The 20,584-nt window shown below is 33.6% G+C and overlaps 1 protein-coding gene across 1 annotated transcript; it reads right to left on the reverse strand.

Annotated features, from left to right (window-relative positions):
• Positions 1-5,900: 5,900 nt before the first annotated feature.
• LOC142982819 (uncharacterized) lies at positions 5,901-16,367 on the reverse strand. Its single transcript, XM_076129503.1, has 2 exons — positions 16,226-16,367; positions 5,901-6,064 (listed from the first exon to the last, which is right to left on the reverse strand). Exons 1-2 carry the CDS (start codon positions 16,365-16,367, stop codon positions 5,901-5,903), a joined length of 306 nt encoding a protein of 101 aa, XP_075985618.1.
• Between the last annotated feature and the right edge of the window lie 4,217 nt (positions 16,368-20,584).

Consider the following 20,584-nt stretch of genomic DNA (forward strand, 5'->3'; position numbering starts at 1 on the left):
TCGATACAAAGAAGATTTGTAAAAAATATCAAATAGTTTTAATCAGGCTATAGTTCTACTTTAACATGAAATAATTTGTTACGAAAGTATCAAATACATTAAGAATAGTTTGATTAATTATTATCATTAGTGCTGTTCGACAAGAAAGCGAATTGCAGAAGAACTATGATATAGTTAGCTATAATTGTTATTATGTTCTTTGGAAGGCAAGCGTCGACGGTAAACATGCGAGCTGTCATTTTGTTAAATGTCCTATGATTCAGGCGAAGCACGTTCTTGTATAGCCTTTTAGCTGGTTCTGAAATAAGATAAGAAAAATATTAAGCATTAAGCACAAAATTCAATGAATTATTACGTAAACTGGTGTCTAGTTTCGCAAATATTTCCAACGCCGACTGCTTAAATTAATGAATAATTTCGAGTCAAAAAAGCATGTATAATGTATTTTAGAATACGGGAATTAACGCGAACACGCATTTTAACTTAAACCAGGCCAAGCGGTCAGCCTACGACCACGGCGAGTGCGCTGAAACTATAATGCGTGTTCGCGTTAATTGTTAATTGTGTAATACATGAACCATACTTAATGTTTGTAAGCTTACTTTCCTCCTACGCATATTTCATACATAACATATTTCATTACTTTACGGGAAACCGCATGGTAACGCTGACGTGCGCGGCAGATGTTTCTTTGTAAGAAGCGACCGAGACGGTACGGTCGACGTCTGCGTAAGAAGAAATGAAGCCTTAGAAGAAACAGGTAAGTCATATTCTTAATATGACAGAAGTTTTAAAGAGGATAAGAAAGAACTGCCCTAACGGTGAAGGAAAAAATCTTGATGAAACCTTGCGTCCCTAAAATAATGTGTAGTACATTTATTGAGGGCATGTAAAGTCCCCATACCGCACGTAGTGGACTTAAGGCTTTACCTTACCCACGTTCGAAAAAAGAGTCTGGCCCAGCAGTGGGGCAGAAATGGGTAAAAAATAGACTCCATGCTACGAAAACTTTCGGTCAATCTCTGAATGGTTTACCTGAATTTGGATCCTTCAACAGATGGCAACACATAGCATCAATGTCTTCGATGGTAATGTAAAGTTTCTCACAGTAAGTGCTGAACATGACAATGAGATACATACTTTTCAAGGTCCATATTAGAGTCACTAACGTTACAAGCGTTAGAAGCCGTTTCACCTGAAAATTAAAGGTAAAATATTTTAAAGATTTAGATTTATGAATGAATGGTGATAGTGAAATTTAGAATGAAACTAGCTGACCCGGCAAACGTTGTTTTGCCATATAAAAAGGGGCACTTAGGGGCATGAAAAATAGAAGTTTGCCGATTCACAGTCCTACTCAATATGCTCACAAAATTTCATGAGAATCGGTCAAGCCGTTTCAGAGGAGTACGGTAACGAAAACTGACGCGAGAATTTTATATACTAGATATGAGTAATAAATAAACAGAAAAAGAAATTAAGAACAAATTCAAACCTTTAAATTGCATTAAGCAGCTAAAGATATAAGACACAAAATGTATTAGTTTAGTATATTTTTTTTATAATTAAATAGATTACTTACAGATTCGTGCCCTTTAAAGTCTCCAGAGTTTTGTACATGCAGATACATTTCAAAATATATTAAAGAGTGAATCACTGTATTAACTGTATGATAGAATATCTGAAAATAAATGGATAAATAATAATATGAAATATATAAATAATTGTTTCGGGTCTGGTTGTGCTTTGTGTCCGTTGTTTGTAAAAGAAAAGCGGGAGTTGTCTTTTTCAAATAAATAAAACAAATCAAAAAAATATTACAATACAAGTAAATATTTTCTACCTATTATAGATTACATGTTATTCTCACCCGTGGTTAAAACAACTATGAAAAAAGATACAAGAATGAAAACGTTAGTATTACTTACTGAAATTTGAAAAACCACTTTGAAGATAGCATATGCCTCCATGAAACTGTTATATGCTTGAAACAAATCGTTCCAGGATTTTTCATCCGGACAATTTCTTTTAGTATAATATTTTATTTCAGATATCCATTTGAGAACACCATCTCTCAACAACGCGATGATACAAGTCCCATATGACAAGCCAACATCGAAATAGACCAAGGAAAGAAAATAGACCGCGATGTAGATATTCGCTTTCAAAATCACGAAAACGAGGAAAGCAGTGGAGTGTCTGAACACATAGAACCAATTAATAAAAATATACTTCTTGAAGTTATTATATTTGATGATTCTAAAGCTCTTTTGGATTTTGAGGATCATTTGAACGTGGTTTTTGGAGTACCTCACGTTAGTGATATAAGAGCCGATGAAGGAAGGCAAGTAGATAATGCAGTTAGCTGTTATAATAGTATCCATGGAATGATCGACGTCCAATTCATTTTGACTCCTATACCAGAGATTGCAGACATTAAACATCATGAAAACAACCATAGCGAAAAAGGAGACGATGTTATAAGAAATTCTATTAGGTCTGATGCAGTTGTATTCTACAGAATATTTCGATAAGAAGAACATGTGTTGGATGCACCGCAATGGTAGGAGAAGTTTTTGAAAATCTTTGTCAAGATAATTGTTGGTGATTGTGATTTTATACATATTTTTATCTGCGCACTTTCAGATAGATTATTATCTTTTTATTTATTTATTTATGACTTTTTTTTTTATTTGCAGATATGGGTAGTACATATATACAGATAATTTCGTATACTTGTTTGATCTGAATGACTCAGCGAATGTGTTTCAGAGGTCACATTAAATGTCGATCTCTGTTGTTGTCAATGAAAATAACAGTCAAATTTTCTGACTTTGGGTGACTTGTTCTTTAACACAGGGTTGACCAGTAACTATGTCAAATAAATTAATAATAAATTGGACATAGATGAAGACTTGCAGTGAAATAACAGTCTTTTACAAGTAAAGTGATTATTAGAAATTTAATTTACTTGAAAGTTTGTCATATCGACCTGTTATCTTCATTAATTCTTCTTTATTGTATTAATTGGATGTATTAATAATGTTTTAATATAATTAATAAATTATTCTGCGTTTTTTCAGTAACCATTTATCATTCTGATCTGGCGATATTATCTATTACTTGGAAAATGGCCTTTTTTAATTTTATCGTTCAGTAGAAATTCTCCTTATTTACACCGAAGCTTTTTCATTTTCTGTCTGTCTATCTCTCCTTATCTCTATTTTGTGTAAATGTCTAGCAAAACCTTCCCAAAAGTAAGTCAAACTAGGATTTGTCGAATATAACGTCATGAACAAAACAAAAACCATGTACTTTGAAAAAAAAAAATTGTATAAATACATCAAACGACAGTTTAAAAATTAAAAAGAAATCGTTGTAGGTACAATTGACAACATTTTATTTTTAAAGTAACATATATTATCATTTTATTTTAAATTGATATGGATTTAAATAATGTAAACAAATACCTACCGTATACATATCTTTGACTGCAGTGGTTAACGTGGTCACCTCGCCGCTATAACCGTAGCGCCGCGTGTATTTGTGTGATGAGCACGAGAATCTGTTCTAAGCCTAGATGTCAATTTATCTATATTTATAATTATAAGTATGTATTTATAAGTATATAAGAATGTTTATCAGTTATTTGGTAACCATAGTACTATGGTTACCAAATAACTGATAAACATTCTTGTACAAGCTCTGCTTAGTTTGGAATCAAATGACCGTGTGTGAGTTGTCCAATAATATTTGTAATATGTCTATTTATTTATATATAATGGCTTATGGAAAAGCAAACTATAATGTGGTTAGTTAGTAATCCACTGAGACTTAACAGCAACGTAGCATCACCGTAGAACAATCCACAAGCAGACATATTACTGGAAGATTCACGATTTAGAAACATCACTTTCTTACATAACTCTTTTTCACTCTCTGAAAATTACTTTCAGAGAGTGAAAAAGAAACATGTTATCAGCATGTCTCCTTGCGGCGCGAGTTTCGAGGCCTACCCTCACTTGGTTTTTACTGAGTGTACATTGTTGACTGACGACGCTTAGCAGCCACATTAGTCAGCTGGTGACCACGGTCGCTGTAATTCGATGGAAACGTCGGGTGATCAAATAAGGTATCCTAACCTTGACATTTTGAATCGCGTGTAAGACCCGTTGCATTATAATATTATGTGTACTAGTCGCAAGAGCTTAAAAACGTTAAAAGTAAAAAATATCAAGGAAAGTATCAATGATAGTTATAAATCCTAAAAAGTAGTAACAGACCAACAAAATAACGTTACAACCTAAGGTCAATATAACATACATCCAATTAATTGCGACAGTATTCTTGATACTTTTATCATCCAAGCTGAAACTTTCATGTATAACTTGAATATTCAGAATTAAGGGAACGTGTTTTTCAGCGTGAATCGAATTTAAAACTATAACTGTAATGATATTTACACAATAATAAAGGTAGTAGACTATGCTGTATTTTTATCCCCGGTCTGGAATATTAGCGAAAAAAATTGAAAATAAGAATATGAGAGAGTTGTTATCATAAAAACAAAAACTCTTATGGAATAACTTCTTGCCAATTGGAGCATTAGAATTCTCACGAATTACAAATTTTGACCCGAACAATATTTTTTGTATTATATACCAAGGGTATATCATTCTTTGAAAATCTTTTCTTAATAAATTATTGATTCGTAAATTCCCAATGTTGATTTTTGTTGGTTCGACTTTTGATTTCTTGGAAATAGTTTTCGAATTGATTGCCCATTTCCAATACATTTTTATATTAGTATAGTGTCAAGTTTGGTGTAGGGTCAAGTGTTGACCTTGAGTTGCTAGGCGGAAGCTTCGAAATTAATTTTATTTCAATTAGACATAAAACAGACACAAAAGTGCCTACAGTCCATCATTTTGATCAATTGATTCGTATACATTTATCATTTTATATTGATTGATAGCTTTTAACATCAAAATAGTAAAAAAACGACATTTTTAATGCAACAACTACATACATACCAATAATTTTATATCATTAAGAAGATTCAGTCGCAATAACAATTTTTAAACATTCATTTAATAAACCCACGTAAACAAAGTTTTCATGTTGCGAAGTAGTCAGGCACTGTGTAGACATAAATTTGTTCGTACCAATGTTTAATGGTACACCAGAATATTTTTAGATTCTCTCAACAGCTAATTGCAGCAACACAACAACATAATGAGTGATGAGTCCACTGAGAGTGAGCGGTAACACAGCGTCCACGTAGAACATTCCACACGCGCTCATCTTACTGAACGAATTACGGTTTAACTGAAGCACGAGCTTAAACAAATGTCGTTGATGTTCTGTAATATAAATATTAAAATTAGTAAAAAATAATCAAAGGTACTTGAGGCAATTAACGCCCACTCAACTTGAAACATGTTTCTTAAACTGAACAAAACTGCAGACCGCAGACTGCTAACCGCAGACTGCCAACCGCAAGTTATCGCAGTTTGCACCGCAGATGTGACAGACAGCGACAGCAAGTGCAGTGATAGCAGGCAATATGATTTAAATTGATTTCATAAACACCTGAACTATTGCCTTTTTTGAACAGTATAAGACACGCAGTCTCGGCGTCTTCGACTGACATGCAAAACTTATAATTGTACATACATAGCAGTATTTCAACTAATACATATTTTTGTATAAACAGTAAGTTTTAAATTGTTATCGACCAATATTTCAACACAACTTACAGATAAAACAAATATTGGAAGATAAATTCGTCAAGCAAGTTTGATTCGAGGTCTCTCACTACGGGATGAGACTCTTGCTCAGCAGTAGGACAGAAATAGGTTAAGAAAAAACATTACATAACTTTACAGATATTTATTGGTTCATAGAAAAGCAAACTGCAGCAGTACAATAATATGATTAGTTATTAATCCACAGAGTCTTAGCGGCAACGTAGCATCAACGTAGAACAATCCACATGCAGACATTTTGCTGAAAGATTTACGATTTAGAAACATCACTTTCTTGCATAATTCTTTTTCACTCTCTGAAAACAAAAAATGCATGTCATTTCTATAGTTTGTGTTTTTTGAAATATTACTCCGGCTCTAAGTATTGCTCTTGTGTCACGGGGATTTTTACAAACAAACAAACAACTGCTTTCGTGGCGGCGCAGTCGGCAGTGTACCCGGCCGCTGACCATTAGGTTCCGAGTTCGATCGTCAGGTCGAGCAAATATATTGTTGTACTAGCTGACCCGACAGACTTCGTCCTGTCAAAAAGATTTGTAAATGTTTTTTTGCCTACGTATTTAAAAAAAATCTCCTGAACAGAACCTTCACCCTGGTGATAGGACGTTGTGAATAAAAAATAATTAAATACAACATATATAAGGATTTAAAAGTAAGTAATCGCTTTATTGTTAATCATGTGAATCATAATTATTATTATTATCATTGTAGTGCTTTGTGGTATACGATGTTTTTTGTTTGATTACCAGGCGCATAGATAAACAAATCTGATGGTTTTCCAACACGGGAACAGGCAACATACAATTGACCATGTGAGAAACATGGGTTTTCTAGATTAATACCACAAACACTTAATGATTGCCCCTGGGACTTGTTTATAGTCATAGCAAAAGCAAGCCGCACTGGAAACTGTAGTTGTTTAAACTCATGGCACATCAGTCGGAATCATTGGGATGCGCGGTATGAGAACATCTTCTCCTTCATACTTTCCTTTGAGTATAGTTGCTTCTATCACATTGTTTAGTAATTTTTTTATCGCTAACCGTGTACCGTTGCAAGGACGCGGTTGGTTGATATTTCGCAACATTATAACCACCGATCCAACCTTTAATTGAAGGTTGTGAGGTGGCAATCCTGGCAAATCCAGCGAGTTTAAAAATTCCGGTGGATAGTTGACTACTTCATCTTGATTAGTAGCCGAATCATCTGATTTATATATCCTCAATTCGCCTGTAATTTGTTCTTGAATTTTGAAATTTAATTCATTTACATCTATGTTTTTTGCAGCCAGTATAGCTCGTTCGCTCAACCAATCATAGTTTCTGTAATTTTGAGAAACATCTGGAAACACCTTTTGAATAAGTTCATCTTTTGATTGAGTTAACTGACAAAAACTTTGAGGAAAGTTAATGCAGCCAGTCAACATGTCTATCGGAAATTTGCCATTACCAATGTCAATGAGTTGTTTAGAGAATATGTTTCCAGATTGGTCATTTTGCAACTCGACGCGCATATTCTTGCTTAAATGTAGTACTTTAACATGTTTCCACAAATTGGAGGACTTTAGACATGCATTGAGTTCATCAGCTGGCGTTGATCGTGGAATCACTGGCAATGTTTGACGAAAATCTCCTGCTAATAAAATCATTGCACCACCAAATCGGTTATTATTGCTCCGTAGATCTTTTAAGGTTCTGTCTAAAGCCTCCAAAGATTTTTTATGTGCCATCGTGCATTCATCCCAAACAATCAATTTACATTGCTGCAAAACCTTTGCCATTGCAGAGTTCTTCGAATCGTTGCAGGTTGGAGTTTCATTGCTTTGCATATTTAATGGCAATTTCAGTGCTGAATGGGCTGTTCGACCACCTTCAAGCAAAGTTGCTGCGATTCCCGACGAAGCGAGTGCAAGTGCAATTTTATTTTGTGAGCGAATTGTTGCTAATATTAATGAAATCAAAAAAGTTTTTCCTGTACCACCAGGTGCATCTAAGAAGTAAATCCCTCCAGTTTCATTATTTGTTACTTTCATAAGAGTTTCAAATACATACTTCTGTTGTTCATTTAACAGTGGAAGATTTGTTTGAATTAATTCTTTCAAAGCGTTGAGATCATACAGTTTTTCTCGAGGCAACTCTTGGTTAAAAGCATCATGCATTGGACGATTGGGCGCGGTCAGGCCTAATTGAATTAATAGTTTGTTTGACATTATCAAGCACATGTCCTCAATTGAAATCAATGCTTCATTGTAAATGTCTTCACTGATTTGTATATTTGGATTTCCCATTCTATTCCGTATTTGATACAAAATATCATCACACATATAATCTTTGTACTTGATCCACAAATCAATTGGGTTTGATGGGAAGCATGTAGATATGATTATAGAAAACAATGTTCGTATTTGATGAGCGTGTGATGATATTACAGCATCATTGAGAGTTTGATCCCAATGAGCGTCATTTTCAAGCAATTGCAAACGTTGACAGGCTTCTCTGTAGGATCCGCACAATTCACCATCAACAGTTCGTAACTGTTGGAATGATGTTGGGCCACGTACATTGACTAATAGCAGTCGTAAATAAAAACATTCATCATTGCTTGGATGTACTGAATAAATCCGGCCAATCGCATCGGTGGAATATACATCTGTATATCCTGGAACTGGTTCTAGCTGACCCGACAGACTTCGTCCTGTCAAAAAGATTTGTAAATGTTTTTTTGCCTACGTATTTAACAAAAATCTCCTGAACTAAAACTGGTTAATGTAGTAGATGGTGGCTGAGCAGCTCTTTGTACTGCGTTCTGTGCTGTAAAATACACTCTTTGTCCATTTTCTCTTTTTCATTTTCATGTGCTGTAATATTGCTTTGAATGTCACCACGATATACGAATTTGTTTCGTGTATTAGTTGACAAAAGCAAACTCAATAGGTTAGGTCACAGACAACTTTTTTTTTTAATTTGATATGACTTGAAGTCAAATCCTTTTAAGCCGTACGAATTATTTTGTTTACGTAAAATTTGGATATTAAAAATAATAAAACACTGTTGGTAAAGCGATTTTTGTTTGACTGATGTAATGACGTGGAAACTGATGCATTTTATCTCGCGTGCCGAAACTAATACAAAAGAAACGCGAGTTTCGGAACGCGACATTTAAACTCCTCCAACTATGTATTCTGTGCTCCAACGAACACACGCACATTGTTTTGACAGATACGAGCTTTGACTTTAGGAACACACCTACATTGCTTAGACAACAGTGAGTGCATGTAATTTTGATATGAACTTTATACCATAGCAATAAAGCTCAAATTGACTACGTTTTAGTTACAAATCATTTGTATGAGAAAAAGAAAAGGGTTATTTTTAGGATTTTTCCAGCGATAATTCTAATTTTTCTCGCCGTAAAAACCATCCTTAAACTTCAACGAACATTTTAAAAAAAGATTTGGCCAAATTGGTCGAGGCGTTGTTGAGTTATGCGCTTACCAACACATTTTGCGATTCATTTTTATATTTGTTAAACTAATATATTGTCCTAACGATTGGAGCCTTTCAAATTTAGCAAATGTTATGTTAATTAATTATAATCAGATAAAATTACAAGTAATCAATTATAGGTACAATTCACAAAACGTAAGTTGACGTAATGAATTCAAAAAAACAAAAGATAGCCGCCATTATTTTCTTTTTCTTCTTTTTTTTTCGGCAGCTTCACTTGATGTTGCCTGGTTGCCAACACGGCCCTCCTGCATCGTGCATGTCCTCAGGCACGTCCAATCCATTCAAATTACTCAACGAATCAAAACATCTGAAACGAGTATACAAAATATCGTATTATTGTTCAATGTAAAAATCTATACTTTTTAGTCCACTATTCCGGCAAATAGTTTTCATACAAAGTTCCTTTAGACTTAGGCAACTTTATAATATCTAATGTTCGCTGGTCCGCCCAACTTAAAAATTGTCTTTAGACTTAGACATTCTCTTCTTACCAAGTATTCACTCCTTTAGTCCGAAGTAGTGCCTGCTCCAGTTTACTCCTTTATATCTTAGGCAGTAACTGCTTCAGCACACTACCCCTACTCTGGATAATGAACACAGTTGGTATCTTTGACGGAACAGCACACACACACACACACACAAATATTATATATTACAAAGCATTGAAATTAAATTTCTGATCAATAATTTGTAATGATGTATATTTTTACCCTTGCCAACACGTTCTCAACTTACTGCTGACATTATTTTTGATTAATAGACAAATTATTAATGTTGATCCATGGCTTGATATCTTCCGCAGCGGCCACTCCTTTATATCTTTTATTTGATCTTTCACTTCCTCTCATATCTTGGAATTATTCCGAGTGACCGACTGCCTCATGGATATCGACTTATATATAAGTACGACTGTGAAGGAAAGCTGCTAGACTATCACAAGTCTTAAAATTACTAGCTTCGACGGATGCTGTTATGTTACCATCACCAATGGTTCCTAATATAATAGAAATTATATCATTTTCAAAGAAATTTAAACATAAATGATCAATTCGCGCTTTTTGTTCAAAAAAGAAATCGTATAAAGATTGATTTTCAACGGATTTTCGATCAATTATTTCCCGCAATAGTTCAAACATATTCCTTTTGACTTTGAAAGTAATTGAAATGTTTTCTTTCCAATCCTTCCACGACCAAGCCGTCCACAAATGATCCTTACGTAGTATAGACTCGTACCATGTCTTGGCAGACCCTTTGAGCTTGTTGAGCGCTTGATATCTTATAATACCATCCGACCATTTAAAAGTCAACGCATAAGAATCAATTACATTAAGCCATGAAGCCACATTATCATTCAAAGGATCAAATTCCGGTATCATATTATGGAGGGTAATCAGATTTGTACTCACAGTTCTAGGGTGTTTAGACTTTACCCTTTTCCGAGATCGCGACGACCTTGGTGGCGGCGTTTTCGAACCACTCCTACTCGTGCTCGAACTGTGCGTGCTTGAGCTGCTACTACTCGACATGTATCTACCGCGTTTTACTTTACGCTTATGTTTATTTCTTTTACCCATTGTAGGCTGGGAAAATACTATATATGTCACTTCTGATGTTAAACTAATATATTGTCCTAACGATTGGAGCCTTTCAAATTTAGCAAATGTTATGTTAATTAATTATAATCAGATAAAATTACAAGTAATCAATTATAGGTACAATTCACAAAACGTAAGTTGACGTAATGAATTCAAAAAAACAAAAGATAGCCGCCATTATTTTCTTTTTCTTCTTTTTTTTTCGGCAGCTTCACTTGATGTTGCCTGGTTGCCAACATATTATAGATTTTCAAATTTATGTTAGCACATTTCTAAATATAAGCTTTGAAACGTGCAAACGCAAGGTTTGGCAACGGTATATAGCAATTAGCAATAGACACGCTATCTATTACATAGGAGTAAAATCATAAATGAAGAAGGTGGATGTATTTCATGCAACTCTGCCTACCCCGTCAAATATAGCAGGGATTATGTTTTTGTTTTCCTCTTTTAATATTTCAGTACTGTTATTCGACAACACTGCCTCAACAATTTATTAAGTACGTAAAATAACTTAATACGCACCAGAACAATCAACATGAATCAATCTCTTCACACAAGCAGTCTCAGCGTCATCAACAGCCATGTAGAACTTCTCACAATGAATACATAGCACTATTCCTAGTAAAATATCCTTTATCATCCACAATGTGTTTATTGTCAAAAAAAGGACTTGGTCATCCTGAAACAGTAAGGACTTTTAAAACATTCAAACACTGAACTCATAGATATTGTAAACATAATTACAGGGTGTACGAGTAACTAAGGTGATGATGGGTATTGAAAACGAAGGAAAAAATAATTCTAAAGTTTCATGTATTGTCACAAATGCATACTTAAATAAAACCATGCTAAAAAATAAATACGTCTACATCACATTTTTTAAAATAATTACGCTAGTAAAAAACGCGCAAATATCATATTAGCTGGTATAAAATAAATCATGACACTTACATATTTTAGGCTTCTATCACGAAAAATTTCTATTGAAATCTGAACGTTGCATAACGATCGTAGTAACGTATCCATTGCATATAAAAATACCTGAAATATTGTTAATGTAGTGAGCAAATATTCCAAAAAATACTTCTCTTTTTGTTTTACGTAATGTCAGTGGCATGTAGAGACAGTTCTGCAAATTTTCACGTTACATTTAACACATCGCATTGTATTCACATTACGAATCATTCGTTATTAACTTCGGACAAATGGTTAGAAAAAAACAGTCCTGGTATAAAATATGATGTTTCGGACAAACTACAGTATTCTACATTACGTACAAGCACGAGTAAAGACTAAAAACAATATGTATTTTTTATAAAGAAACTAGCTGACCCGCGCAACTTCGCTTGCGTCACATAAGAGAGAATGCGTTATAATTTTCCCCGTTTTTGTAACATTTCTCGTTGCTACTCCGCTACTATTGGTCGTAGCGTGATGATATATAGCCTATAGCCTTCCTCGATAAATAGGCTATCTAACACTGAAAGTATTTTTCAAATCGGATCAGTGGTTCCTGAGATTAGCGCGTTCAAACAAACAAACTCTTCAGCTTTATAATATTATATATAATATATAGTATTATAGTATATAGTATAGATATTTATAGTTACCAGTCCATGTGACACCGTTTTAAACAGACTATAAGAAAATAAAATATTTTGATACACTTCGAACATTTTTTTACAAAACTCAGAATTTTCTTGGTCGTTACTACGACATGTACACTTGTCCGCAATGCTAGTATTCCACTTAACCAAATACTTGGTTAGGATCATTAAAATACAGTTCGAATATACAATGCACAAATCAACGAAAATGTACAAAACATCAAGGAAAGAATCAATGAAAGCGATAAATTGTAAAACATTGTAATAACAGCTTAATAGAGAAACGTTACTACATAAGATCACTGCAACGTACATCCAATTACTAATAACAGTATTCTTGATACTATTATCATTCAAGCTGAACCTTTCATGGATAACTTGAATATTCAAAATTAAAGAAACGTTGTTTTCAGCGTGAATCGAATTTGAAACGATAACTGTGATGATATTGACATAAAAATAAAGGTAGTAGAATATACTGTAAAAGTTATCCCTGTCTGAAATATTAACGAAAAAATTTTGAAAGTAAGAATATGAGAGAGTGGACATTATAAAAAGAAAAACTGTTATGGAATACTTCTTTCCAATCGGAATAATAGAATTGTTACGCATCACAAATTTTAACTCCAACAATATTTTTTGTATTATATACAAAGGGTATAACATTCTTTGAATATCTTTGTTTAGTAAATTATTGATATGTAAGTTCCCAATGTTGATTTTTATTGGTTCGACTTTTGATTTTTTAGAAATTATTTTAATCATTTTCGAATTTAATGCCCGATTCCAATACATCTTTTAGTCAAGTGAAAAGCAAATTGTTGTTCCCTGAGTTGCTAGGCTGAAGCTATAAAATCAATTTTATTTCAATTAATTGTGTTATAGAAATAGCACAGACACAGAATAGTACAGTCCATCATTTTGATTAATTCATTCGTAAACATTTATAACTTTTTATTGATTGAAAGCGTTTGACATCGAATATAGTAAGTACAAAAACAAATATACCAACTGAAACTGATCACAATTTCATAAAAGATTTTTTCGAACAGTAGCGCGATTCTGTATAGTCGATACTGTCGAGTATTGAAATTTTGATATTAGGAATGTGCTGCCAAAATATTTACTACGACGCCCGTCAGAGGCGCTGATCAGATTTTCATACAAAATTTCTCGATGACAGCTCGGTTGTCGGTAGTCGATAGTAATAGAGAATCGAGCTACTGTTACCGCTTATTTAATGAAATCTGAATCCTCTGAATATATCACTAATTACGAAGTTTTAACAAGATGGTATCGGAAGTCCACATCGATGATTAAAATCAGGCAACATTTGACATTAAATTTATTTACATTTCAGAAGACAAAATATTAACTAACGAATTGTAAAATACAATACAACAACAATTTTTTTTAATGATCTTTACATTACAGAAAATAATTTTACATTGTTTAAATTTTTACTTTATACATTTTTTAAATCACGTTACCACAGTGTTAACTTATGTCATATTTTCAAGTAGTCAGAAGTCACTGTGTAGACCTAATCAAAATCAAAATCAAGTCATTTATTCATTCAGGTCAAATGCTGATACTTATGACAGTCAATGATACAGAGAGTGAATTTACCGCCAGTTCGGAAGGTAGGGCCAATGAGAAGAGCTAGCAAGAAACTCCTGACCACTCTTTTTATACACCTAATGGTTTTTACAATATTTCTGTTAGGTATAAATCATTGATGATGTAAGGAGCTGCTACCAACACTACCGAACACACATAGGTCGCAGCAAATTAAATCAATGTTTTAAAGTGGGAGTAAACAAGATGTCAAGTGTATTGCAAGCTTGATGGGGAGCATTTACCTTATTTACAAATTAATACATACATTTGTTCATACCAACTTTCAAAAGAATATGTTTAGGTTCTCTCAAGAGCAAATTGCAGCAACACAACAACATAATGAGTGATGAGTCCGCTGAGAGTGAGCGGTAACACAGCGTCCACGTAGAACATTCCACACGCGCTCATCTTACTGAACGACTGACGGTTTAACTGCAGTACGAGCTTACACAAATGCCGCTGATGTTCTGTAATATAAATATTACGGTAAGTAAAAAACTGAATGTAACAATGTTAACAAACAAATCAAGGCTAAAAATATTAAAATAACAAAAAAATGTTCACTATAATGCAATGTAAACAGTACGAGTTACACAGAAAGAGAGAGAGAGAGAGAGTGAGAGAGGAACGAGAGAGAAAAGGAGAGAGATAGAGATAGAGAGAGAGATGTTTATATACAGAGAGAGAGAGAGAGAGAGAGAGAGAGAGAGGGAGAGAGAGAGAGAGAGAGAGAGGAGAGAGAGAGAGATACACACCTGAACAATTGTCTTTTTTAAACAGTATTAGACACTCAGTCTCAGCATCTTCCATTGCCATGTAAAACTTTTCATTGTGCATACATAGCAGTATTTCAACCAATACATCTTTGAGTATAAACAGTAAGTTTAATGTTGTTATGACTATGCGTGCGTACTAAAAAAGAACACCACTCCGCTTTATTTCGACATTTCTTTAGTGTATTTTTCGAAAGTAATTAAAGAAAGCTCTTAAGATTGATACGTTCATTGTTTTTTTCCGTAAACGTAATTAACATATATAATATCAAACCTTTTCCCCAAAGGGGTAGGCGGAGACCAAACAACGCTAATTGGTACAAGCCTTACAAACTTCCCTTGCCTCTTTCGCATTCATATATCTTTTGATATATGACATTATATAAAAACATTTAACTCATTTATTTTCTTAAATATTATTATGCAAATTAAATGTATTAATTACATTCAGACATTCGTTAATAGCAATCAGAAGCTTGAAACACTGGTATTCAGCTGCATCCGGTAAGACTGGAAGTCGACTCTAACTAGTTTGGAAAAAAGGCTAAGCTGATAGATATTATATTATGCAAATTAAAATTATTTTTGCGTCTCCCTGCCATGTACCGATTTTGTCGAAATTAGTAAAGAACTCCCTGGAACATACTTACGTGCTCAAAACTTTCCTCATGACCTTCTCTCTGAAACTCTATCTGTACTTGAATAGTAGTTAAAGCCCGGCTTAGCGTATCGACTGAATGCAATAATACCTGAAAATAAGAAAGTGTTGTAGAAGATAATAGCCGCCTTTACACACACACTCTATCGCACGTTCTTAGGAGCGTACAGGATTACGCGCGGGAAAGCAGTGCGGTCTTCGGTCGCGATTTTCTTTGTGGGCTTGACATAACAGCGCGGCGCGTGGTCTTTCCTTTCCCCTTTCACGCGCGATTCTTGTTTCATTAGCGATAGAGTGTGTGTGTAAAGGGAGATATCGCTACTAAAGAACAATTTTTTGGTAAATTTATCCAATAAAATGAATTACCTGAACGTGAAAAACCTTCTTACATAAATCATAAGCAGACAGTATGTTCTGATAAATTTTGTACATTTCATCACAATATTCCGCATTTGCATCATCGTGACTCATATTTTGAACATCGTGATTCCACTTGGTAAAATATTTCGTCAATAGAATTAAAATACTAATTGCATAAATCATGTTCATATCAACAAGAATGTAGACAAAGTCAAATACAAATAATATTTCTGAGAGAAGATTTATTGCGTAGTAAGAAACTAAAAAAATCACATTAGCGCTGAATAACAGCAAATGTGATATCCAATTGTTAGCACAAAGTTTCTTGATACTTTTATCACTCAAATTGATGCTTTCGTGAATGCTTTGGAGACTCAAGATGAGCGAGACGTGGTTTTCAGTGTGTTTCACGTTCAAAATTAGAATCGATAACAGATTAGCGCAATACGATACAAAAATGTAGCATGTTAACATCACAAAAAAAAGATTCTCAGTGGCATAATGTTGTTCTATAATTTCCCAAAAGTATACCTCGTAAAAACAAAAGGCAAACCATGCTAATAGAAATATAAATACAAAAATAAAATATTTTTTCCCCATCGGCGTGATAACATTTTTACGGATTCTATACTTCGATGATAGGAATATATTCTGTGCAAAATACAATGGATATAATATCCTTTGAAAGTCTTTTCTCAAAACATTATTATTTTGTTTATTTTCTGGTATTATAATAGATGTATTTGATTCACCATCTGAATTGACGTGAGACATGTTTGCTCATAGTACTACTATACAATAATTTTAGTAACAAAATAGAATTGTAGGCCGTAATAAAACTAAAATATATTGACGTTCTCGTTCCCTTCACGAATGCTTCCTACTCGATAAATTGATTATGACAAAATTTATTGATAGTGTTTATTAGTTGAACTTCAAATTGGATTTGTTAATCATGATTGAAAAATGTGTCCTTAATTAAAAAAGGCATCACGCGTGAATGGCTGGACCGATTTTACTATTTCTTTTTGTTTTGTATTTGTTATTATTATTTCTTACGGAAAAAAATACTAAGAAAATCTCTCAGAAATATTGAAAAATAGACATTTATTTTGCATATTTTAGGCGGTACGAAGTTCGCCGGGTCAGCTAATTTTTTATAAACAAAATAAAAAATAATTTGAATGATCATAACATGCCTTAATCAAAAGCAAAGCTGGATCATCACTTGTTTCAACAAAAGTAAATGACGTTGCAAAAAAAAATTGTTTCTTCTTTTTCTTTGCAATAATTCAAAAGTGGCCTAGTTTTCAGACCATTTTTGCTTGCGTACTTCAGGGATAGGCCACTTCTGCGCTGACGACCTGAAATAATGTTGATAACATTGTAACCAAATTGTAAGTTTAAAAACATAGTATTGCAAATCAGACTAAGCAGTTGTGATGGCGAAAATCAAACCAAAATAGAAATGTCCTCGCCGATTTTGAGCGATATTATTTTTCCAGAAAACAAGTATAAAGAATAAAAATACTATATAAATATAAACAATACTAAATAAGTAAATAAATTGAACCCATTACTGTCCCACTGCTGGGCAAGGGTCTCCTCAAGGGTAATGTGGGAAGGGTCAGGCCTTGAGTCCACCACGCTGGTCAAGTGCGGGTTGGGGACTTTGCATACCCTCAATAAATGGATTAAACTAATTTTAGGCATGCAAGGTTCCCTCACAATGTTGTTTCCTTCACCGTTGGAGCGTGTGAAAAATAATAATTTCTAATACACACATAAGTTTGTAAAGTCATTGGTGTGTTGCCTCGGGTTCGAACTTGCCGCCACTTGCGTGGGAGGTGTCAATTAATTAGTTTGACACAGGTGGGTAATAAAATGAATGAACCTACCTTCTTATCGCCATACAATATTTCATTTATATTACGAGGTATTATACCTAGTTATATAATTTTATTAGTAACACGTGTAAAAGCAAACATGCTACGAAATTCAGCTGTCGAATCAATTACTATGTCAGAACAAAAACCAAATAACATTTTAAGAAAAGATGTTAGAAAAATAATATACCCATTGTATTTAATGCAACATGTATTTTTATCGTCAAAGTATATGATACGGAAAAACACAATCATACCGATGGGAAGGCTGTATTATACGATTATTTTCATATTTTTATTGACATGCTGTCTTATTTCTTTATACAACACTTTAAACGAAGTATTTGGAGATCTAACTATTGCTTTTGCAACACCCGCCCTTTTAATAATAACGCATGTATATTTCATTATATATACAACTAGTCTGCTAACAATTTTGTATCTGAATTTTGTACACACAAAAAAGCACGTCGCACTGATCTTGAGCCTGCAAACTATTCACAAGAATATGAACTTAAGTGATAAAAGTATTAAAAAACTTTGCGTCGATAATTGGGTATCACATCTGCTTCTCTTAAGTCTTAATATAAGTCTTATTACCGGTTTCTATTCAATAAGATTTTCCAGTTATATTTTGTTTTTAATTGACATTATATACATTGTCTTTGATATGAACATGCTTTATGCTGTTCATATTCTGATTCTGCTGACAAAATATCTGAAGAAATGGAATCATGATGTTCAAAACATGATTGAAGATGATGACAATTCGGAGTGTTGCGAAATGTTCAAGATTTATCAAAATATACTGTCAACTTACGATTTATGTAAAGAAGTTTTTCATTTACTGGTGAGTGTATAATTAAGAATGTAATGAAATGAAGAGTGAGTGTAAGATTAAAAACATTATTTTTCATCAAAACGATACTAATATTGTGTGTCGCAATAAGGGCGAATAACATAAAGATAGCCTGGGGGAGTCTAAACAAAAATGGTCTTGTAGTACTTTAAAGCGCAATTCCTCATTTGAGTTTAAATAAGATGTATTTATATCGTCGTAATGTTTCAATTAACGTAGACGAAGCAGAACTTTGCAATAAGAAATAAAAAAAAATTGAAACTTGCCAATGTCATGTGAAAACATAGGAATTCCTTGATCAATATGAATTTAATAGTAACCAAAAGCATCATAGTTATTGAAAAATTATGTCAAACGTCGCGTTAAATAAAAGTATTCTTCTTCTTCTTTTTCTCAGCATATGCGTGCCCACTGCTGGACGTATCTCTTGCTGGACGTATCTCTTCTCATATGCAATGAGGTCTATTTGTCTATAAAAGTATTATATTATTAATTTCCAGGTACTTTTACATTCCGGTGATTTCCTCTGCCGAACGCTATGCAATGTTCAAACGCAGATAGAGCTCATTCGGCCGAATAACTACGAACTTGACTTTGTGAGTATTTTAAAGGGGCAATTATAATAATAAAGCCTTTATTAAACAATCTTACATAACGTTATTTTCTTACACACTAAGTTTAATTTGTAATTGAATGACACAGTTTCGCAAGAATGTCTTGCTATTTCACATAAGTCTCCCCTAAAGCTTGCTATATGACGAAAGGAGCAAAGATTTAAAAGAGTATTCCATATTTTCCAGAACTAAAGAAATATAATAATTATGAGACTGCCTTTGTGCTTTCAGCGGTAGTGTATCACACTGCTGATCGTGTGGTTTTGGGTTCGATTCCCGATTTGGTTATTTGCCATTGGTTATTTCTGGTTCTGGTTTTACTTTGTGTCCATTGTTTGTATGATTGTAAAAGTCCCCGTGATACAATAGCAATTCTCAGTGCGGGAGTTGTCTGTTATTAAAAAAAAAAACTTGTTTATAAGTTTGAGTATTTCTTAATAATAGCCCGAAGTTTGGTAATATGTCCGGTATATAAGCAAGATGGCACCCTCCTCTTAATGGGACTAAGATTGTCAATAGAGAAATAGGGGTGTATTTGGTATCTTGGTCTACCAAATACACCCATATTTCTCCATTTAACATGCATAATTGCATACATTGCATTCCATCATGCAATGTATGCATGTTACATTTTCCTTAAAATATAAAAGTTGCAACAATATTATACTCTTACCTCTAGAGGAAAATAGCGCGATATTATGTATGTATGTATGTATAATACTCGTTTCTTTCAGTATGAATACACATTCGTTACTACGTTGACCGTTATCTGGATTATAAAAGACGTATTATTAGAAGTACTTCTCTGTATGTACAATGAGAAGTTCTACATGGCGGTAGAAGACGCTCAGTCTGCGTGTCTTATAAAGTTAAAAAATGGTGATATCGCAGGTCAGTGTTTATACTTTAAATACTTGTAAACTTAATATTATAATGTAACGGGTCTTAATCGCGATTGAAAATTAAAGGTTAGAATACCTTATTGGTTTACCTGACGTTTCGATCGAATTACATCGACCGTGGTCACGGGCTGACTGATATGAAAACTACTGCATAATAATATTGAGAGGTTTTGTAGTTCCACTTTCTACAGTCTATGAGAGACAGAGTAGACTATTCTTATGTATAAAAATGAATCGCCAAATGTGTTGCTAAGTGCTAAGCTCAAAAACGGCTGAATTGATTTCACATCAAACGAAATTTATTTTAGAATAATATATGATTTTTAAATAATGCTACACAAAAACAGACGTGTCAGATTGCCTAGCACGCTAGTTTCAAGCTTGGTATTATACATGACAATGTATGAGCATGTGTAACTGTAGCGCGATT

Source organism: Anticarsia gemmatalis, chromosome 22 (genome assembly GCF_050436995.1).
Source record: "Anticarsia gemmatalis isolate Benzon Research Colony breed Stoneville strain chromosome 22, ilAntGemm2 primary, whole genome shotgun sequence".
Classification (NCBI taxonomy): Eukaryota; Metazoa; Arthropoda; class Insecta; order Lepidoptera; family Erebidae; genus Anticarsia; species Anticarsia gemmatalis.